Source organism: Megalobrama amblycephala, linkage group LG7, assembly GCF_018812025.1.
Source record: "Megalobrama amblycephala isolate DHTTF-2021 linkage group LG7, ASM1881202v1, whole genome shotgun sequence".
NCBI classification, from domain to species: Eukaryota; Metazoa; Chordata; class Actinopteri; order Cypriniformes; family Xenocyprididae; genus Megalobrama; species Megalobrama amblycephala.
Window position 1 is genome coordinate 46175771 of NC_063050.1, and position 16766 is coordinate 46192536.

Sequence of the window (16766 nt, forward strand, 5' to 3'; positions counted from 1 at the left end):
CAACACTTATATACATGCATACGCTACCCCTGGGACCTGGAAGTTACTTCTCTTTTCATTTTAATCAATTCAATCAATTATTTCAATCACCTATTTTAAATTTGATTAATTTCAATTTAGTTTTGGTTCATTTTGGTGAAGTCTTGGGCAGTCACCATGCAGGCATTAGCTCACAAAAAAGGGGCCACACAAAACAAATATAAGCAAAATTGTTTACCTTATTTGTATTGCGTGCTTTTGTTTTGTGAAGCCTCAAGCCAGCACACCCACCGTGGTCCCACCCTGAACCTCTTCCTGGCTCCTGGATCCTGGCTCAGGGCTCGCCAATTATGTCGTGGCAGATTCGATGTCTCTTTGTCCCAGTCCCAGTGAGTCGAAGTTCCAGGTCCCATAAGTATTTAACTTTATTGTCAAACAATAAAGTGAGATGCCAGCTTCACATCTGAGACTCCCTTAGCCGGGGCACACCAAAGTAATATCATTGGCTGGGAATATTCACCCTTACATTTTCCCATGTTCTCACCTACACAGGACCTCCTCCCACCCTCCTCCTTCCCATGTACTCCCCTGACCTTTCCACCATAGTCATTTCACCAATTAAAACTTCAGGTGTTGCTTATGTAAGGGACAATTTTCTTAGTAAGGGTGGCCTTCTGCCAACTAGTCTACATCTTTTGACTTTATCTCTCATGGGCCTTCTGCCAATTGATGGTCAACCCTTTTCCCATTGGCCAAATGAAACATTATATCAAAACAGTCAACACTCCCCAGAGGCAAGAAGCCTTCATATGACACACTTAACAATGGTCTTGTTCATTTCACAGCCACCTGTTGTCTGGTGGAAAATTACCAACAAAATATGCTCAGTGGCAAAGAGGCCTCAAAACACTTCTAGCTTTTATAGTAAGCAAACTAATTCTTCAATTGTTTTCTATAGGATGGATAAAATACTCCATCAATGGCAGGCACAATTTTGGTCAAATCTATCATCATTACATAGCTGACACTTGCTAGAATCGTCTTGTTTTTATTACAGAGCTACAACAACTACATTTGTAAGCTAAATGGACGTTTAACTCATATTAAACGTAGATATAGCCCTTGTGACAACATCTCCATGTGATAACCCTGATCTCACCCATATTCAATAAATGTCAGTCAGTTGCCGGACTATACTACATAACATGGTGTAGCAAAAATGAAGATCACATAACTATCAAACTAAATTGAGCTAAATAACAAACAGAACTTAAAATAGCATAACAAATACTTAAAGATGTCGAAGTCAAAAACGGTTACTCACCACTCTAATAGATTATGCATGTGATTAACCAGTCATCCTCCTTCTCAACTAAACTTTTCTCCTTTTACTGATATTTATTTTCCCTCTCCATTCAGTAAATGTGCTTTCTCAACAATTTCATTTTAGTAAAAAAGAAAAAATTAAAAAGGTCTCTCACTTTCTTGCTTCTTTTTTCATAGAAGTTCAGTGCAGTTCAGCATGCATTAGCTTATTAAAATACACACAGATCAATCTTTGAGAGATGCAAGTAACTCTTGCATGCGATGAAATTAAAACTGTTGAGTATTCTCTTAAAATATTATGAAATATTCATTTTTTATTTTAATATGCAGTTGTATTTCAATAGTAATACACTGTATTTTTCTATCAGAGATTATAATAAAATTCATATTTTTTGCCTTCAAATTGCATGAAACTCGACACACACATTAGAGTTGTCAGCCAGTAGATATGAGAAGGAGGTCTCTGCTGAACAAAAAGGGGCGGTTCCCAACTTTGGGGTGTTGTCACACGGGAATAGGTGTTTTTCAACCTCTTTACCTGATTTGCTCAAATCGAGTGGGATATTTCCGGAAAAACAATAAGAGATGTGTATTGTATATGAATGTAAGTGTATTGTTTGTGTTTAACAGTTGTTTAACGTTTCTTTTATGTGAATACGCTTGCTAGCTCGTTGTAAAAAGCTCCAAGCAATCTTCCACTCACTTCTAGCGATAAATATTATTAGCTAACATTCGCTATTCTATTTGATGTATCTGTTAGTCACTTGATTTGTTTTAGTTTTGCCATTAGGTTGTGGCTACAGTGTCTGTGGTCAATAAAATGATTATAAAGTTTAAAGTCTTCAGAGTCATCATTTCAGGTTAACATTTTTTTTTTTTTTTTTTAAGTTTACTCAAGGTCAGTAAGTCAGTAGTCTTATTAATGCATATAAAGCTTATACTTATACAATATACGCTGAGGCAGTCATGTGTTTCTGTGTGGTTGATAGCCTATAAAAAACAAACACTTAAAATTAAAGTTAATTATATCGCAAGCACTGTCTAGCCTACGTATTCTCTCTGCTTGTCTGGTGATATAGTGCAGTGGTTATGTCATTTTAATATTATATATATAATATATATAATACTATATAGCTTTTATGACGAAGGTTTACATTATGCACGTGAAATTTGGCATGCGAGAGATTAAATAAAATAGGCTGTTGATCGCGTGCCTGCTCTTCTGCGTTATTCATATTGAAGAGCATCAATTATTAAACAAGACTTGTAGCACAAGAAGGATCTAGCCTTAAGAAACTATTTGAGGTGAAAAAGGTGAGGTGAAAAAATACCGTAGTAATTTATAGTAAATACTATAGTGTTTTTGAATCATACTTGAATTAATTTGTTGTGGTAATTCTATAGGCTATTGCTGTGGTAATATAACAACTATAGTAAAATAAACAAATTACGTTACCCAACTGTACTAAGTTTTCTTTAAACTATATTATACTACAATACACGTAGCTCCCTCCACCTCGGAAAAGCCGCTCCGATATTTACCCTCGTTTTATTTCGGGCTCTATCTAATTCTTTCTTTTTGGCATTTTTATCATCGTCATCTGTCTTTTTCCGTTTACCCGTCTTTATTTTATGAGCAGGTGCCACTCGAGGAATTGACAGTTTGGATTGTTTTTCCGCCATAAGCAAAGCTGCGGCACACCGGTGATCTTGAAGCCTGTATGCGCTGGCGCTGTGCAATTTTTTTACAAAAGTTACCTACAGCAGCTTTAACTGTAGTAAAAACTAAAGTACTACAGCCTATGCTGTAGCAATAATTAACAAAGTGTTGTAAATACTATAATATACAGTATATTTACTGGTTCAAAAACACTATTTACTATCAATTAGCCTACTATAGTATTTTTACACCCCATGTCCAACCAAATGACGCCGATTGGATAAGTTCAGACAAATGACTATTTGTCTATGTAAAATATATAGCCATTGTGACAAAATTACATCCCGTGTCATTATAATTCGTAGGCTAGTTTATGCAAAATAATAGGCTAATAATAAAATAAATAAATAACTAGGACTAAAAAAACGGAGTAGGCTAATAAAATTTGCATAGCTAAATCATATATTTCGCCATCTCGAGCTATAAGCTACAGGTCCTGTAAAATAGTTAATACTCTTCAAAATAAATGAATGTATTATAGTAAAATGTTTCCATATATCTAGGCAGGCACTCGGGAAAAACGCATAGTTTCCCTGTTACGGAAGTCAAGCATGCAGCAATATTTTATTTATTTTTCATTATCTCGACATAATTGTTTCTCGGGATCTAAACATTAAAAAAGTAGTTGTAATCATAAGAAAACAAGAAAAAAATAATAATAATAATGAATGGCCTTTCGTACTTTAAAAAAAACGCATATCCCGGCTTCCGTACTTTTTTGGTTGGATCGTTATAAACACCTCTCTCAGTTAGAAAACACCCCAAAATTGGGAGATGACCCTCTTTTGTTCCGCAGAGACCTATACTTGGTAGATATGGGCAAAGCCTTAGAAACAGATGTGGAGGAGGGGCTCTATAGCGCCACCTTTTGTCTAAAGTTGGGGCTATAGTCATTAGCTCCCACCAACAGGAAGTCAGCTATTTTTGTTTAAATGTGGATTTTTTGAACCAAGCTCTCAATTTTTAACAATACTGCTCAAAAGGTGATGTCAAGACATTGAGGATGCTAAACTGCCAACGGATATTGGATATCTCAAACAGTTTGCCTGTGGCGAGGCATCGTACTTATGGAAGTGTGTTTTAACTTCTGCATACATTGACTGATTTTGATGAAACTTCAGCTGTTTGTTTGTTGCAGGAGGCCGATCACATGGATGTGACTATTGTGAGTCAAAGTCATAGGGCCACCAACTGGCAGCAGGAAGACAGTGTAGACTGTAGACACTGGCAAAGCCTTAGAAACACGCGTGGAGGAATGCTCTGTAGCGCCAACTTTTGACAAAAGTCAGGGGTTAGTTTTACCTACAGTCACCAAACTTGGTACATATATTGTTCTCATCGAGCTGGACAACTTTCTAATTTAAAGTCATTAACTCTGACCCAACAGGATGTCGGCTATGGTTTAAGTGTAGATTTTTTTGAAAAATCAGGCTCTGAATTTTTAACTACTTCTCCTAGGGGATTCGTACAATTTGCACCAAACTTTCTTAACATGATGCCAATATAATGACGATGCTACATGCTATAAAAAGTAATCTGTAACGTATTTCGTTACATTACTCAAGTTTATTAACTTAATCTAAATACTTTGGAATACTTTGAAATGCTTAACACAAAGGACCATATTAACTTGATGTTCTGTTTTAAGTTTACAACCTGTAAATAAAAATTATTCTACCCACCAGGATTTGGTTTTCCACTAAATTGTATTTTTAACATCAGTTACAAAATATATACCTGCAATTTATTAGACATAACCTGTGTGTTGGTAAAGAATTTCAATATCTTGATAAACAAATTATGAAAATATTTGTTTCTTTTAACATCACATCCATATATAATTACTAGTGATATATCATTCCTAAATTATATTTTTATATTTGTAAAGATGTGCATCAGAGGGATAACAAAATATTAAATAACAACAATGAAATATTGTTAATAATATAGGTTGTTTTATAGGTGTAGAGAGTCGAGATGACACAGTGGTTTAAACTGTTTTATTAACAAAGTTTGTAACATTTAGAATGTATATAAAGAAAATGAAATGAAATGAAATGATCTACCCAATAATCTCGAGAGAAGGCCTATATTCAAAGCTGACTCCTACAGTTTTTTTGCATCTCTCCACCACCACATTTTACAGGTTTGGAAAAAACATGATCACTTTGTGTGAACTATCCCTAGTATAAATATGTTTATACTAATATTTAACCTTAGTGCACTGATACCTGCATTAATATTAACCATATAAACAACAAAAAGCAAAGAAAAAAATATTACATTTTTTACATAATCCTTTATTTATTTATTTATTTAATTAATTATTATTAGTGATGCACCTATTTTGATTTTTCATGGCCAATAGAAGCAAATTGGCCGATTCTGATACTGGCTGCAAATTTATTTGTTGTTTATTTGTTCAAAAAATATGTGTAGCTCTTTGATATTAGAGGCAAACACTGGATTTTTATCACAGTTCCAACAAAAATGTTATGAACATGAGCATGATAAGTTGTTTTTCATTTAAATTATTGTATAATTTCAAGATTAACAGCAAAAACAGCCTGGTCTGACTTTAGCTTTGTGAAATTATGCTACATAACAAAACACAATCAGCAGACGGACTGAATGAAATGTAAATTCACTCTCTGACAGTAGGTGGCGCTTATGGAACAGCAGTGATATAGCGTTTCCATGGTTACAGCTATACACAATGCAGCGCTGTGCTGGAGATAAGAGGAAAAGCCACAAAAACTTTTCTGAATACAGTTACCTTCAGAGATACATTCATATCAACCCCAATTCAATATTTATATTATTCTTCCTATATATCACGGCCAGTGGACTACTGCATCTCTATTTTTGATCATGAACTCGAGTAATGTTACGCGCCATATACCTAAACATTTGGAATGAATGATTAAGATTTAAAGTTTGTCTGTAAAGTACAAAGAAATTGGCTTTATAAAACATTATTTAACGCATGTGGATGTTAATTCTATGAGGATTGTGTTATTTTTCAAAGACCTAATAAATTCTTAAATGTTAAACGTAGGCTAATGATAACCATATAACCTACGAGTAAATGGGAAAATAAGGAGTAAATAAGGAAAATAACATTTTCAAAGACCAAGAACAGCTTAGGCCTACCTCAAGATGTTTTTTTTTTCAGATTAGATGTTGAATCCTTTGAAGCCGATAGAAGTTTTGTTGCAGGTAGACATAGCTTGCATTGCACTATGATGTTACTGTACGTCCTTTTTCACGTTTATAAGTAAAAGTGTCTTTGAATTTCCACTAGTGAAATGCGTTATGCCCTGTTTTCCCGTCCATTATTTGCGTGCGATCTCATGTCTGCACTCAGCAGGTTGCTGATATCTGAACAGGCTGTGCGCGCGTTTTTTTTAAACAGAGTCGGAGAATCATCAACATTGGATCGTTGGTTAAAAAAAATCCTCAAACAGCAATTACGTTAATAGTCTATTAAATGAAATAAATGACATAAAAATTCAAAGTAATCTAAAATACTTTTTGAATGTAACTGTAATTTGATTACCATCTATTTAAAATGTAACTGTAACGAAATACAGTTAGGCTACTCAAATTTTGTATTTTAAATACGTAACATCGTTACATGTATTTCGTTACTCCCCAACCCTGTGTATTGCACAGACTCCCTAAAGCCTCCGGGTGGTGGTGGCACCAGGCTTGGGCCTGTCATTGCTGCTTGCAGCTATTTTCATAAAATTTTTCATAATGATCTCTTAATCATCAGAAGAGAAGTGAATTGCTCCATCTCTCTCATGAGAAGTGAATCAAACTGATAAAATAAAATAAAATAAAATAAAATAAAATAAAATAAAATAAAATAAAATAAAATAAAAAATGTAATCTGTTTGGCCACTGAAACTCTTAATTTTTAAATAAATAAAACTCCTGAGCTCTAAATGCCGCTCTAGCATATCATGTGTAGAATGACAGTGTGTTGTGGTGTGAACTGGTGGCATTAGGTTATTGGATGTCCCAATATTCACATTTGCATAAGTCCTTCTATTTGAATTCATAATTGGTTGACCACCAAATTAAAATATTAAACAGAAACATAAATATTGTTACCAGTTACAGGTAATTATTCAGAACAATTAATTTGATTTCACGTTCCTGTTAAAATTGAGTTTGATTCCATTTTTTGTTTTCATTCCTTAAACCAGTTCAGAGCCCTGCTTCTCAGAAATTAAAAAAAAAAGAAAAGAAAAAAGAAGGATACTCCCAGATTTTACAGATAATTTGTGTACTTTTTCTAAGAAAACCACTTAGACTTCCTTTTTTCCCACAGTCAGACATACGCAAATGTTATGAGCGTAATGCCACAGCCACTGATTCAATGAACTCTTGACACTTGACCATATTCTGTAGGATTTACTCTGAATATTTAAACATTAAAACTTTGATGATAAAACATGAAGCCGAAATGTATCATGTCATTTACCATAAATTGGATGTTTCGATTAGAATTGTATATGTGATGCAATATGTGATCTATAATGTTTTTAATAATTGTATTTTCATACTTTATTAATTATCAGTTTATCATTTCTAAATGAAGTATTAAATTTTTTTACAAACCAGTTATTTAGGAGTTGTCAGTAGGATCATTTAAAAAGTAAAGTAAAGTAATTGATTAATAAACTATTTAAATGCACATTTATACATATTATTTAGACATATAGTAATAGTTACTCAGTGTTAATAAATGCTTTATGTATTCCTAATTCATGATTAATTCAGGTAGTTATAAAACATTTAGGAGTTGTCAGTTTTTGTCAACTTTTTTTGTTTAGTTGTTAAGAAAAGCTTTTTCTGTAAAGAAATTTAAAGGCTCAGTTATCTTAACAAACACAACACAGTGATACAGAACATTATTTCAAGAATTTTTTTCAAGAAAAATTGAAACGGTACAACTGTACACTTGATTTAACATGAAAAATAAACCTCTGGAATATCATATAAAATAATTTGTTCTTTCTTATTTTGTTCTTTTTTTGTTCATTTTGTTGCTTGTTTAGTTCCTTTTTATTTTTATTTTTCATGTTATATCAAGTGTACAGTTGTACAGTGAGTGTCAGAGCATGGAGTGTGATTGCAAAGATCCACCAATATGCAAATATTTTAATATCTTAGGAGTTCTAGATGAAAACAAACACAGTTCAGTGAGTTCACAAATATACACAAGAGGTTGCACTTCATTCTTATTAGTCTATGCTGATCTTGGATTAGCATGCCAACAACATATGAATGTTAAGGGGATAGTGCAGCCCAAAAATAAAAATTCTCACATATTTTACTCATGCTAAACAAAAGCTCAGTGACTGTTGCGTGTCATTTCTTTTCTTTAACCTTATGGAGCCATTATTTTTCATGCACACCAAAATAAGATTATAGGAAACAAAATCATGGACAATGTTATTGAGTGGGATGCCATTTAGTTAAGAGGCTGTCTAAAATATAAAATAATGGTGCAAGTGTCATAACTGCATAACTTCTTTTAGGTTGTTCTCATGATATTTCAAAAATTCAACCAAAACATAAATCATTTACCTATGGTAAACATTAGACCTGGCTACTTGGTAAAACATATTTTTATATTTTAGATGGGAGAAAAACACAGACATTCTGAATTCAGACAATAAAACCACAGACTAACTTTTTTAAATGTGTAAATCATTATGTCCCCATGAGAAACAATTACCATCTGAATAGGGCTTAAGATATCATAGTGTAATCATATGAAATTAATAAAACCTCTACTTTCACTGTTTATTTATTCATTTTTAAATGTATGCACAGTTTAGCTTAATACTTAGTATAGATCAAAACATAATTCACATATTATTTATAATTAATGTGCCACATTCATCTAAACTGCACAGTTTGCACCAAATACACAAGGGAAATGAACTAAATGACTGTCATAGGGACCAAAATATTATTATTGTAAAGAAATAATACAAAATACAATTTAAACATACAGGATGTACAGCAATTCTGTCAGTAAGGTGCTGCTGCCCTCTACTGGTGAGCTGCAGTCGTAATATTATAGGATTTGTGGCATGGCTGGTGAAATGTTTTATTTTCTTTTTGCTATGACAAGTCTACATTTAGATTATTTGCTCAGTTTTGTGTATTGAGTGTGTAGTAATGTGTGTGTTCACCTTAAGTCCCTGAGTTGTGTGCAGTAGGAAAGAGCCTCCAGCAGGGCCAGCGTGTAATTCATGGACTTTAATGATCCAAGATTTGCCAGCGATAACGAATGAAGGTCCTTGCACCCCTTAACCAGATCGATCATTCCTGTTCCCTTCAGAACTCCCGGTAAGTGAGCGAGGGTGAGCTTGCGCAAAAACTTCATCCCTCCTAAAGCAGCCAACTCACCGTCCCCGACATTGTAGGACCAGGAGCATGCGACGGGGCCCTTGCGGATGGCCGGCTCATTCCGTGGCATGGCAGAGGAAAAGCCTGCGCCAATCAGCTCCAGCTCCACGAGATGCGGGCAACCTTGAAGCAGTGGCTGAATGCACAAGCCTCTGTCCTGCCGCTCTTCACCCTGACCCCCCATGACCTCTGTTGAGGGTCGATATATGGGCACACCGACGCGGCTGCTCTTTTTAAGGCCGAGAAATAGTGACCTTGGTGTGAGGTCTGAGTTGGAGTCCTGAATGTTCACAGGTGTTGGAGAGGATTGTGCCAAGGCACACACCGGAAGTGCCAGCGAGCACAAGGCACCAAGATGTCCTAAAGCGCCACACAAGTGTCCATCCTGCCCAGCATGGTGATAGTGTGTGGCGGATAAATTAAGGTGAATAAGATGTGGGCAAGATTCAGTAAGTGCTTTGACGCTCTCCGTGTCCATCTCCTCCTCGCCCTTCCCACAGCTCTCGGCGAGAGGTCCTCGGCCACAGCCACGCAGGTTGAGACTCCGTAGGGGTGTGAGGTCACGACCCGCACTAAGGAGCACATGTAGAGGGTTAAACCCTGGAGATGAACAGCGTGAGACATTTAGGTAAACGGGGCAGCCATGCGCCAGGACTCGCCCTAGTATAGCACCATCTAACCATGTACGTGAAAGCTGGAGCACGCTAATGGTATTTCCCACCGTTGACGCCATGCTCTCCATTAGTGCCGTCATTGCAACCGGCCTTGGTGGCGCGGGGCCTGGCACAAACAGTACCAGTCCTGTAAGACCCTCCGGCACTCTCATACTGAAAACAGCCAAGTAGAGCGCCAACAGAGTACGATTGACTTCACCAGGTGCGAGGCGTGCGGAGAACCAACGCAGGCTCTGCTCTGCCACTGAGGTTTAATGTCTGGATGTCACCCGAGAAGTTCTTCAAGAGCTGCTTCACTGCATCGTCATTTGCCTGTGAATAAGAAGCAATTCAAAGGTAAGATTTTCAGGTCTTTCAGACTTAAAGATTTGGTTTTCTGTTACATTTGGTTGCAAATTCTGCTTGACAATTTTTTTAAAACATGTTTGAGATGAAATTATCATAGATGACATAGGCATTTATGCTTAACATAAATGAGTTTTTGTTGAAATTTCAAAAATTACTTGTTGAATAATAGTCTTGGTAGCCTATGAATGGGTTGAAATTGACATCATTTTCCAATAAAAAGTGTTTATAAATTATGTTTATGTTTACTTATAAGTCTTGGACTGTCCTGTATGATTTCTGCAATTATAATTATTGATGTTATTGCAAATTTTTTGTAACCCTCCTGTATATTTGATGAAAGAAAAAAAAATATATATATGTAAAAACTGCATATTAAGAATTAACATTTTTAATAGTTAAAAAAAATAAACATTAAATAAATGAAATAAATATATGTTTGAAGTCACCATGAAAATTAAGGTCATCTTTTCATCCCTATTGTGATGTAAATCAGAGTAAAAGTGACTTCTCAAACGAGAAAAATTAATTTAAGTAAAATTTAATCTTAAGCTCTTTTGACACTGGTGATCACCACAGAAAACACTAGAATGAATGCAAATGCACCTTATCAGATGAACATTGAAGCAGAATCTGCTAATTATTAAGATTATATTATTCACCCAAAAATTTAAATTCTGTCATCATTTACTCACGCTTAAGTATGATTTTCTTTCTTCTTCTGAACACAAAAGAAGATATTTTGAAGATTATGGGTAACCAAACAGTTGATGGACCCCATTGACTTCCATATATGAAAAAAAAAAAATACTATGGAAGTCATTGGGGACGATCAACTGTTTGGTTACCCATAATCTTCAAAATATCTTCTTTTGTGTTCAACAGAAGAAAGAAAGGTTTTAGGGTGAGTAATTGATGACAGAACTATCCCTTTAACCTCATAGGTCCAGTTTTCCGGATCATGGCAGGTATGTATATAAAGGTTGTGAAATAATTGCATAATATGAACTCTACTTTAGTGCTATAAGGATATTTGTACAGCACCAACAACGTCACCGCTCATCAATGTCAAAATATTTGAGATGACAATCAGATCAAAGTAGACGGCTTTATGTTCACCTGAAAGGTGTTTTCCAAGCTTAGGTTTCAGGAACACATCAGGCTGAAAGTTTTCCAGTTAGTCCAGCTATAGTGTTCATAAGCAGCATTCTGGAGCAAAAACATCATACGACACTCCTGCAGCTCTCATACTGAGTGTTGTGTTTTAGGATAGGCCTTTTCATTTTTCTCTGAGTCGTCTTCTTTATATCTAGTGATATATACCCTTGATGATTTTCATGCATTAAAGGTTAAACAACCACTGAACTGGGCTCTTTCCTGTTAGTGTCATATTTACTTTCCTTTGGTTTTGGTTGAAATCATGCCAAATTTTAATTTAAACATTAACATTAATTTATTTCAAAGTCCAAATATTTATGATTCCTTCTTATAGAGACTGTTTGATTTAGTTTACCCTAAATGTTAAATGTTAATTCAGGTATTAGTTCATGATTATTCATGTACTGTTATTGTAAAGTGTTACCTTTATTTGTATAGCGCTTTTCACGATACATATCGTTTCAAAGTAGCTTTACAGAGAATGCATGTCAACATTACAATTTAAAGAATGCAGTTAGCAAATAATGTAATAATTTAGGCAATTAATTTACAATCACTGTTTGCAGTTTAATTGAAGAAGCAAATAAATAAAGGCAAAATATGTTTTCTTTACATCAAAATATCAATCTTTATTCCATATTAGTGTAATATATGATGCATTTCATTCATAAACATTATAATTGCTTCAGTTATTAATTACAAACATCTTTGAATTGAAGAATTTTGGTTCCTTTAAGATTCTCATTATGATTCAGCTGATAATTATAATCGTCTAGTCAGAAATTATAATAACAAAAAATAGGTAAAGTTTCTCTTTCAGACAGTAGCTCAATAAAGCTTTATTCTGAAACATTAAACACCTTAAAATGATTGACATTATAAAGCCCACTCAACATTGTCTCTAAATCATTCACAGTCATTTTATTAGGAGTGCTCTTCTTGTTCTCTCCAATAAACCCGTCTGAGAATTGACATCTGTTATTCTGGTCTAAGCAGCAGTATGCAGTCCAGAAATGACTAGGCACGTTCACGTTCACGTTCTCTTTCAGAGTCTTTTCAGGACCTGGAACCACCCCTGTTACTATGAAAACAGAATAGTTGTTATCTAGACATTGCTTTAGATATCGTGCATTGTTTCCTTCCAGTTTCTTCCATTCACTGATGTTAAAAGAGGGGTCTTGTGGAGCAGCATTAGTGAGAGTGAAGGTGGCGTCAGCACAGCTCTGTGATTCTGCCTGGAAGACTGGTTCCAGATGACCTTTGTCGTACCCAGAATTCCCATAGTCTTTACTGAGAGCTTGATGTTTTCCACGTAGATTTATATCTTTTATAGTCCCCTCAGTTGCCATGTTTGGTCCTCCTTTATCATCATCAAGCTGCAATATTGAATCAAAAACATGAGCTGAAGAACAGTTTCATTAGAAGATATATAAAAGTAACTAATTGACACAGGCTCTGTAGGTTGAAGCATAAAAGCACAGCAAAAATGGACCCACTTTATATTAAGTGGCCTTAACTACTATGTACTTACATTTAAATTAATCATTTGATACAATGCACTTATTGTGTACATACATGTTTTACATTGTACTTATATTTTAAAAACACCTGCATGTAATTACATCTGTAATTAATTTCTGTAATTACATTTATAATTACACTCTTGACCCATCCCTTAACTCTTAGCCCTACCCTTAAACCTACCCATACCACCAAAGCTTTCCCTAACCTTACCCGTACCCCACCTCAATAGCTGCAAATGTGTTTTGCAATTCAATATGAACCCAATAAGGACATTGTACTTATTTTTTGATGTAAGTACATAGTAGTTAAGGCCATTTAATATAAAGTGGGACTGCAAACACTTTTAGGCCAAATCTGCTATTGTTCTTCCTTCAATTTACACATTACAAGCTCATCACTACCACTTTTCCATGGCTCCTTCTGCTATTCAGTTTCGTAATCACAGTATATGATCAATCTCTGTTTTGTTTTACAATTATTTCTGATTGTGTTCATTTTTATTGTACACACTGTTTGGTATATAGGCCTGTTTATTCAGTTTCCTCATGTTTCTTAAGAGAGTAATATTTCACTTACTTGAGGTTCGATGTACCAGTTATTTAGTCTTGTGCAGCCCTTTATCCCTGCAAACCTGTAGGCTGAGTACACTGGGATCTTGTTGTCAGTATCATAATATGTGGCAAAATAAACAACACCATTTAGAGTTTGGCTTGTACTGTGGTTTTTCAGTAAAGGTTGTTGGTGATTTTCCACCTGCAAAAAATTGATCACACTCCTCCTCAAAATTCTGCACAACTCTGGCCGAACCACCAGAGAGAAGAAACAGCATCAGCACATGAAGAAGCAGCGTCATGATGAAGAGGATGAGATGATGAATGATCAAGATCTCTGCAAGAACAACAACCATTTTTAACTGCTATAACAACTTATGTTGTGTAACATATAAATAAACAAACATACCTCAAATTTAGCAGTATAAGTCAAAGATCAAGCTATTAACCTATTAAATATAGAGACAATAATGTGAGAATGTAAGAAACATGACGTAACAGTTTCCATGGAATAATTAAAAATCTATTATTAAATACTTAATAGATAATAAAGGATAAATCATAAAGGCCAAAAGCAGCTCTACAAATACTACAGTACATACCGACACCAAAGGCAAGGACACACTGGTGTCGCAGTGAATTCAGAGAATATTTCTAACCTCCTGCTTTTAAGGAAATGTTCTGAGTCGGGGCTCACAAACTTGATCCACCACATATTTCTCTTTGGCTACAATACATATTTAAACAAAGTTCCTTCACTTAACATGTGCATGCTCATTTAAGAGAAAAGTGATAAAAGTAAACAATATTTGAAAATAGTGGCCCTCAAATCCACCTGTCGTGGTCTTTTTGCCAGGTAGCAGAATGGCAGAGTGGCATCAAAGTCGTTTGTCTCGGTGATCATCTTGATATCACCCCTGGTTTATTTTCTAGTCATGCAATTATACATCCTGTCTGCTTGAATGAGGAAAGACAAAACTATAAAAGGGGTTTTCCAAGCTTTAGGTTTCAATAACACACCAGGCTAAAAGTTTTCTAGTTAGTCCAGTTAGTGTGCATAAATACAATTCTGGAGAAAAAACCTTAGAAGAAGATGCCCTGGACAGCGTTCCTACATCTCCCACATTGAGTGTTGTGTTTTTGTAGGCCTATTCCTTTTTTATATGTTGTCTCCTCAGTTCATACTGTATCTATTGATATACTCTTGATAATTTTCATGCAGTAAAGATTAAACAATCACAATGGCTGGTACAATTGTCTCTTCCTGTTAGTATCATATTTACTCTCCTTTGGTTTAAATTGAAATTATGGCAAATTTTCCTTTGCACTAACAGCACTTCACAACTACAGATCATTTTCTTAAAGGAATGAATTCAAACATAAGTGATTTCTCTCTATTCTGCCTCTTTGTATTCTTCTGATTTCTGACACTACTGGATGAGAAGAACTGAACTGAGCTGGATGATGACACATGAACAACATTCCATGGAACCTTTCCATTCCACAAAAGTAATAATAATAATAACTTTACAATCCTCAAACCAAGATTCAATCTGTCAGTGTTGAAGGTCAGCAGTTAGCCACAATGGAAATGTGTGCAACACAAGTTAAAATCTAAAGGATACTGTCCAATAAAGAGACAAAAATAAAAAATAAACAAAACAAAAATAAAGAGACAAAAATATTTTATTTCCATCAAAATATCAATCTTTATTCCATATTAGTGTAATATATGATGACCTTCATTTATACACACCATAATTGTCTCTGTTTACAATCAAATATCTAAAAATTAGAATAGGAGAATTATATGTAAAAATTGAGTTTCTTTATGGTTCTCATTGTGATGCAGTTGATAATTACAATCATTGTCAGAAAAAAATTATAAATGAAAAAGAAAACATTTGGTAAAGTTTCTCTTAGCTTAATAAAGAGTTATTCTGAAGTCTCTATATTTTGGTTTCTTTGCTGGTGGTTCAGTAGAGCTTTCAAACGCTTTAAAAGATGTGACTTTATAAAGTTCTGCCAACTCTGTCTCTAAACCATTCAGAGATTTTTTTATTTTTTGAAGGAATGTTCTCTTTCTCTCCAGTAGATCCTCCTGAAATTTGACATTTGTTATTCTGGTCTAAGCAGCAGTATGCAGTCCAGAAATTACTAGGTTAACCACCCCTGTTATTATGTGAAGAACCCCCTAGTGAAAAAAAAGTATACTAAGTATACTTGCAGCAAGACTAATTATTAGTATATTTCAAGTGTGTTAATGATTAGTTCATTTAAAGTGTGCTATTTTGAAACAACTAATTGTGTACTAAGTATATTTAAGTTGAAATTAAGTAGTATTAAAATACAACTTTAAGTATATTTAGTATACTTATGTGTACTAAATTGGAACAACTTCAAGTATACTTAGTACACTTTAAGTATATGTCTGTGTAGGGACTAATTACATGCTTGATTAGTGATATTAAAGTGTACTTAATTTGTGTTATAAGTATACTTTATTTGTGTTAAAAGTATATTTTTTGTTATAATATACGTTGTATTATAAGTATACTTTATTTCTGTTATAAGTATACTTTTATTTGTGTTATAAGTATACTTTATTTCTGTTATGAGTACACTTTGTGTTATAAGTACACTTTATTTGTGATTTAAGTACATTACAAAATAATTACGAGTGTCTTCAGAAAACACAAGCAATATACAATGAATATATTATTTTACAGGTAATAGTACTGTATGCTCAGTACCTTTGGATTATTCCAAATATTAAACATTACACACTTTGCAGTCAATAACAATAGGCTACACTTTGTTATTACTTATACTTTGTATAATATAGTCAACATTTGAAGCGGATCAAAACCTTTAATCAAAGTTGTCCTAACTTTTTTGATCCACTTCAAATGTTGATTACTGTACTTTGAATTACATAATCTCACACAATACAGTTGTGCTACTATTTAAATACAGTTTAACACATTTTCCCAAAGTTGAATGAATTTGTTTTCAAGGCCATTAAAACAAATAAAATGTAACAACATCACTAATGAA

The 16766-nt window shown here is 34.2% G+C and overlaps 1 protein-coding gene and 1 pseudogene across 1 annotated transcript; both read right to left on the reverse strand.

The window, feature by feature from the left end:
• LOC125273162 overlaps positions 1–11815 on the reverse strand; it is a 55927-nt pseudogene extending 44112 nt beyond the window's left edge.
• Positions 11816–12257: 442 nt separating this feature from the next.
• LOC125273163 (endonuclease domain-containing 1 protein-like) lies at positions 12258–14613 on the reverse strand. Its single transcript, XM_048198427.1, has 4 exons — positions 14545–14613; positions 14369–14436; positions 13735–13981; positions 12258–13010 (listed from the first exon to the last, which is right to left on the reverse strand). Exons 1-4 carry the CDS (start codon positions 14611–14613, stop codon positions 12474–12476), a joined length of 921 nt encoding a protein of 306 aa, XP_048054384.1. The 3' UTR covers positions 12258–12473.
• Between the last annotated feature and the right edge of the window lie 2153 nt (positions 14614–16766).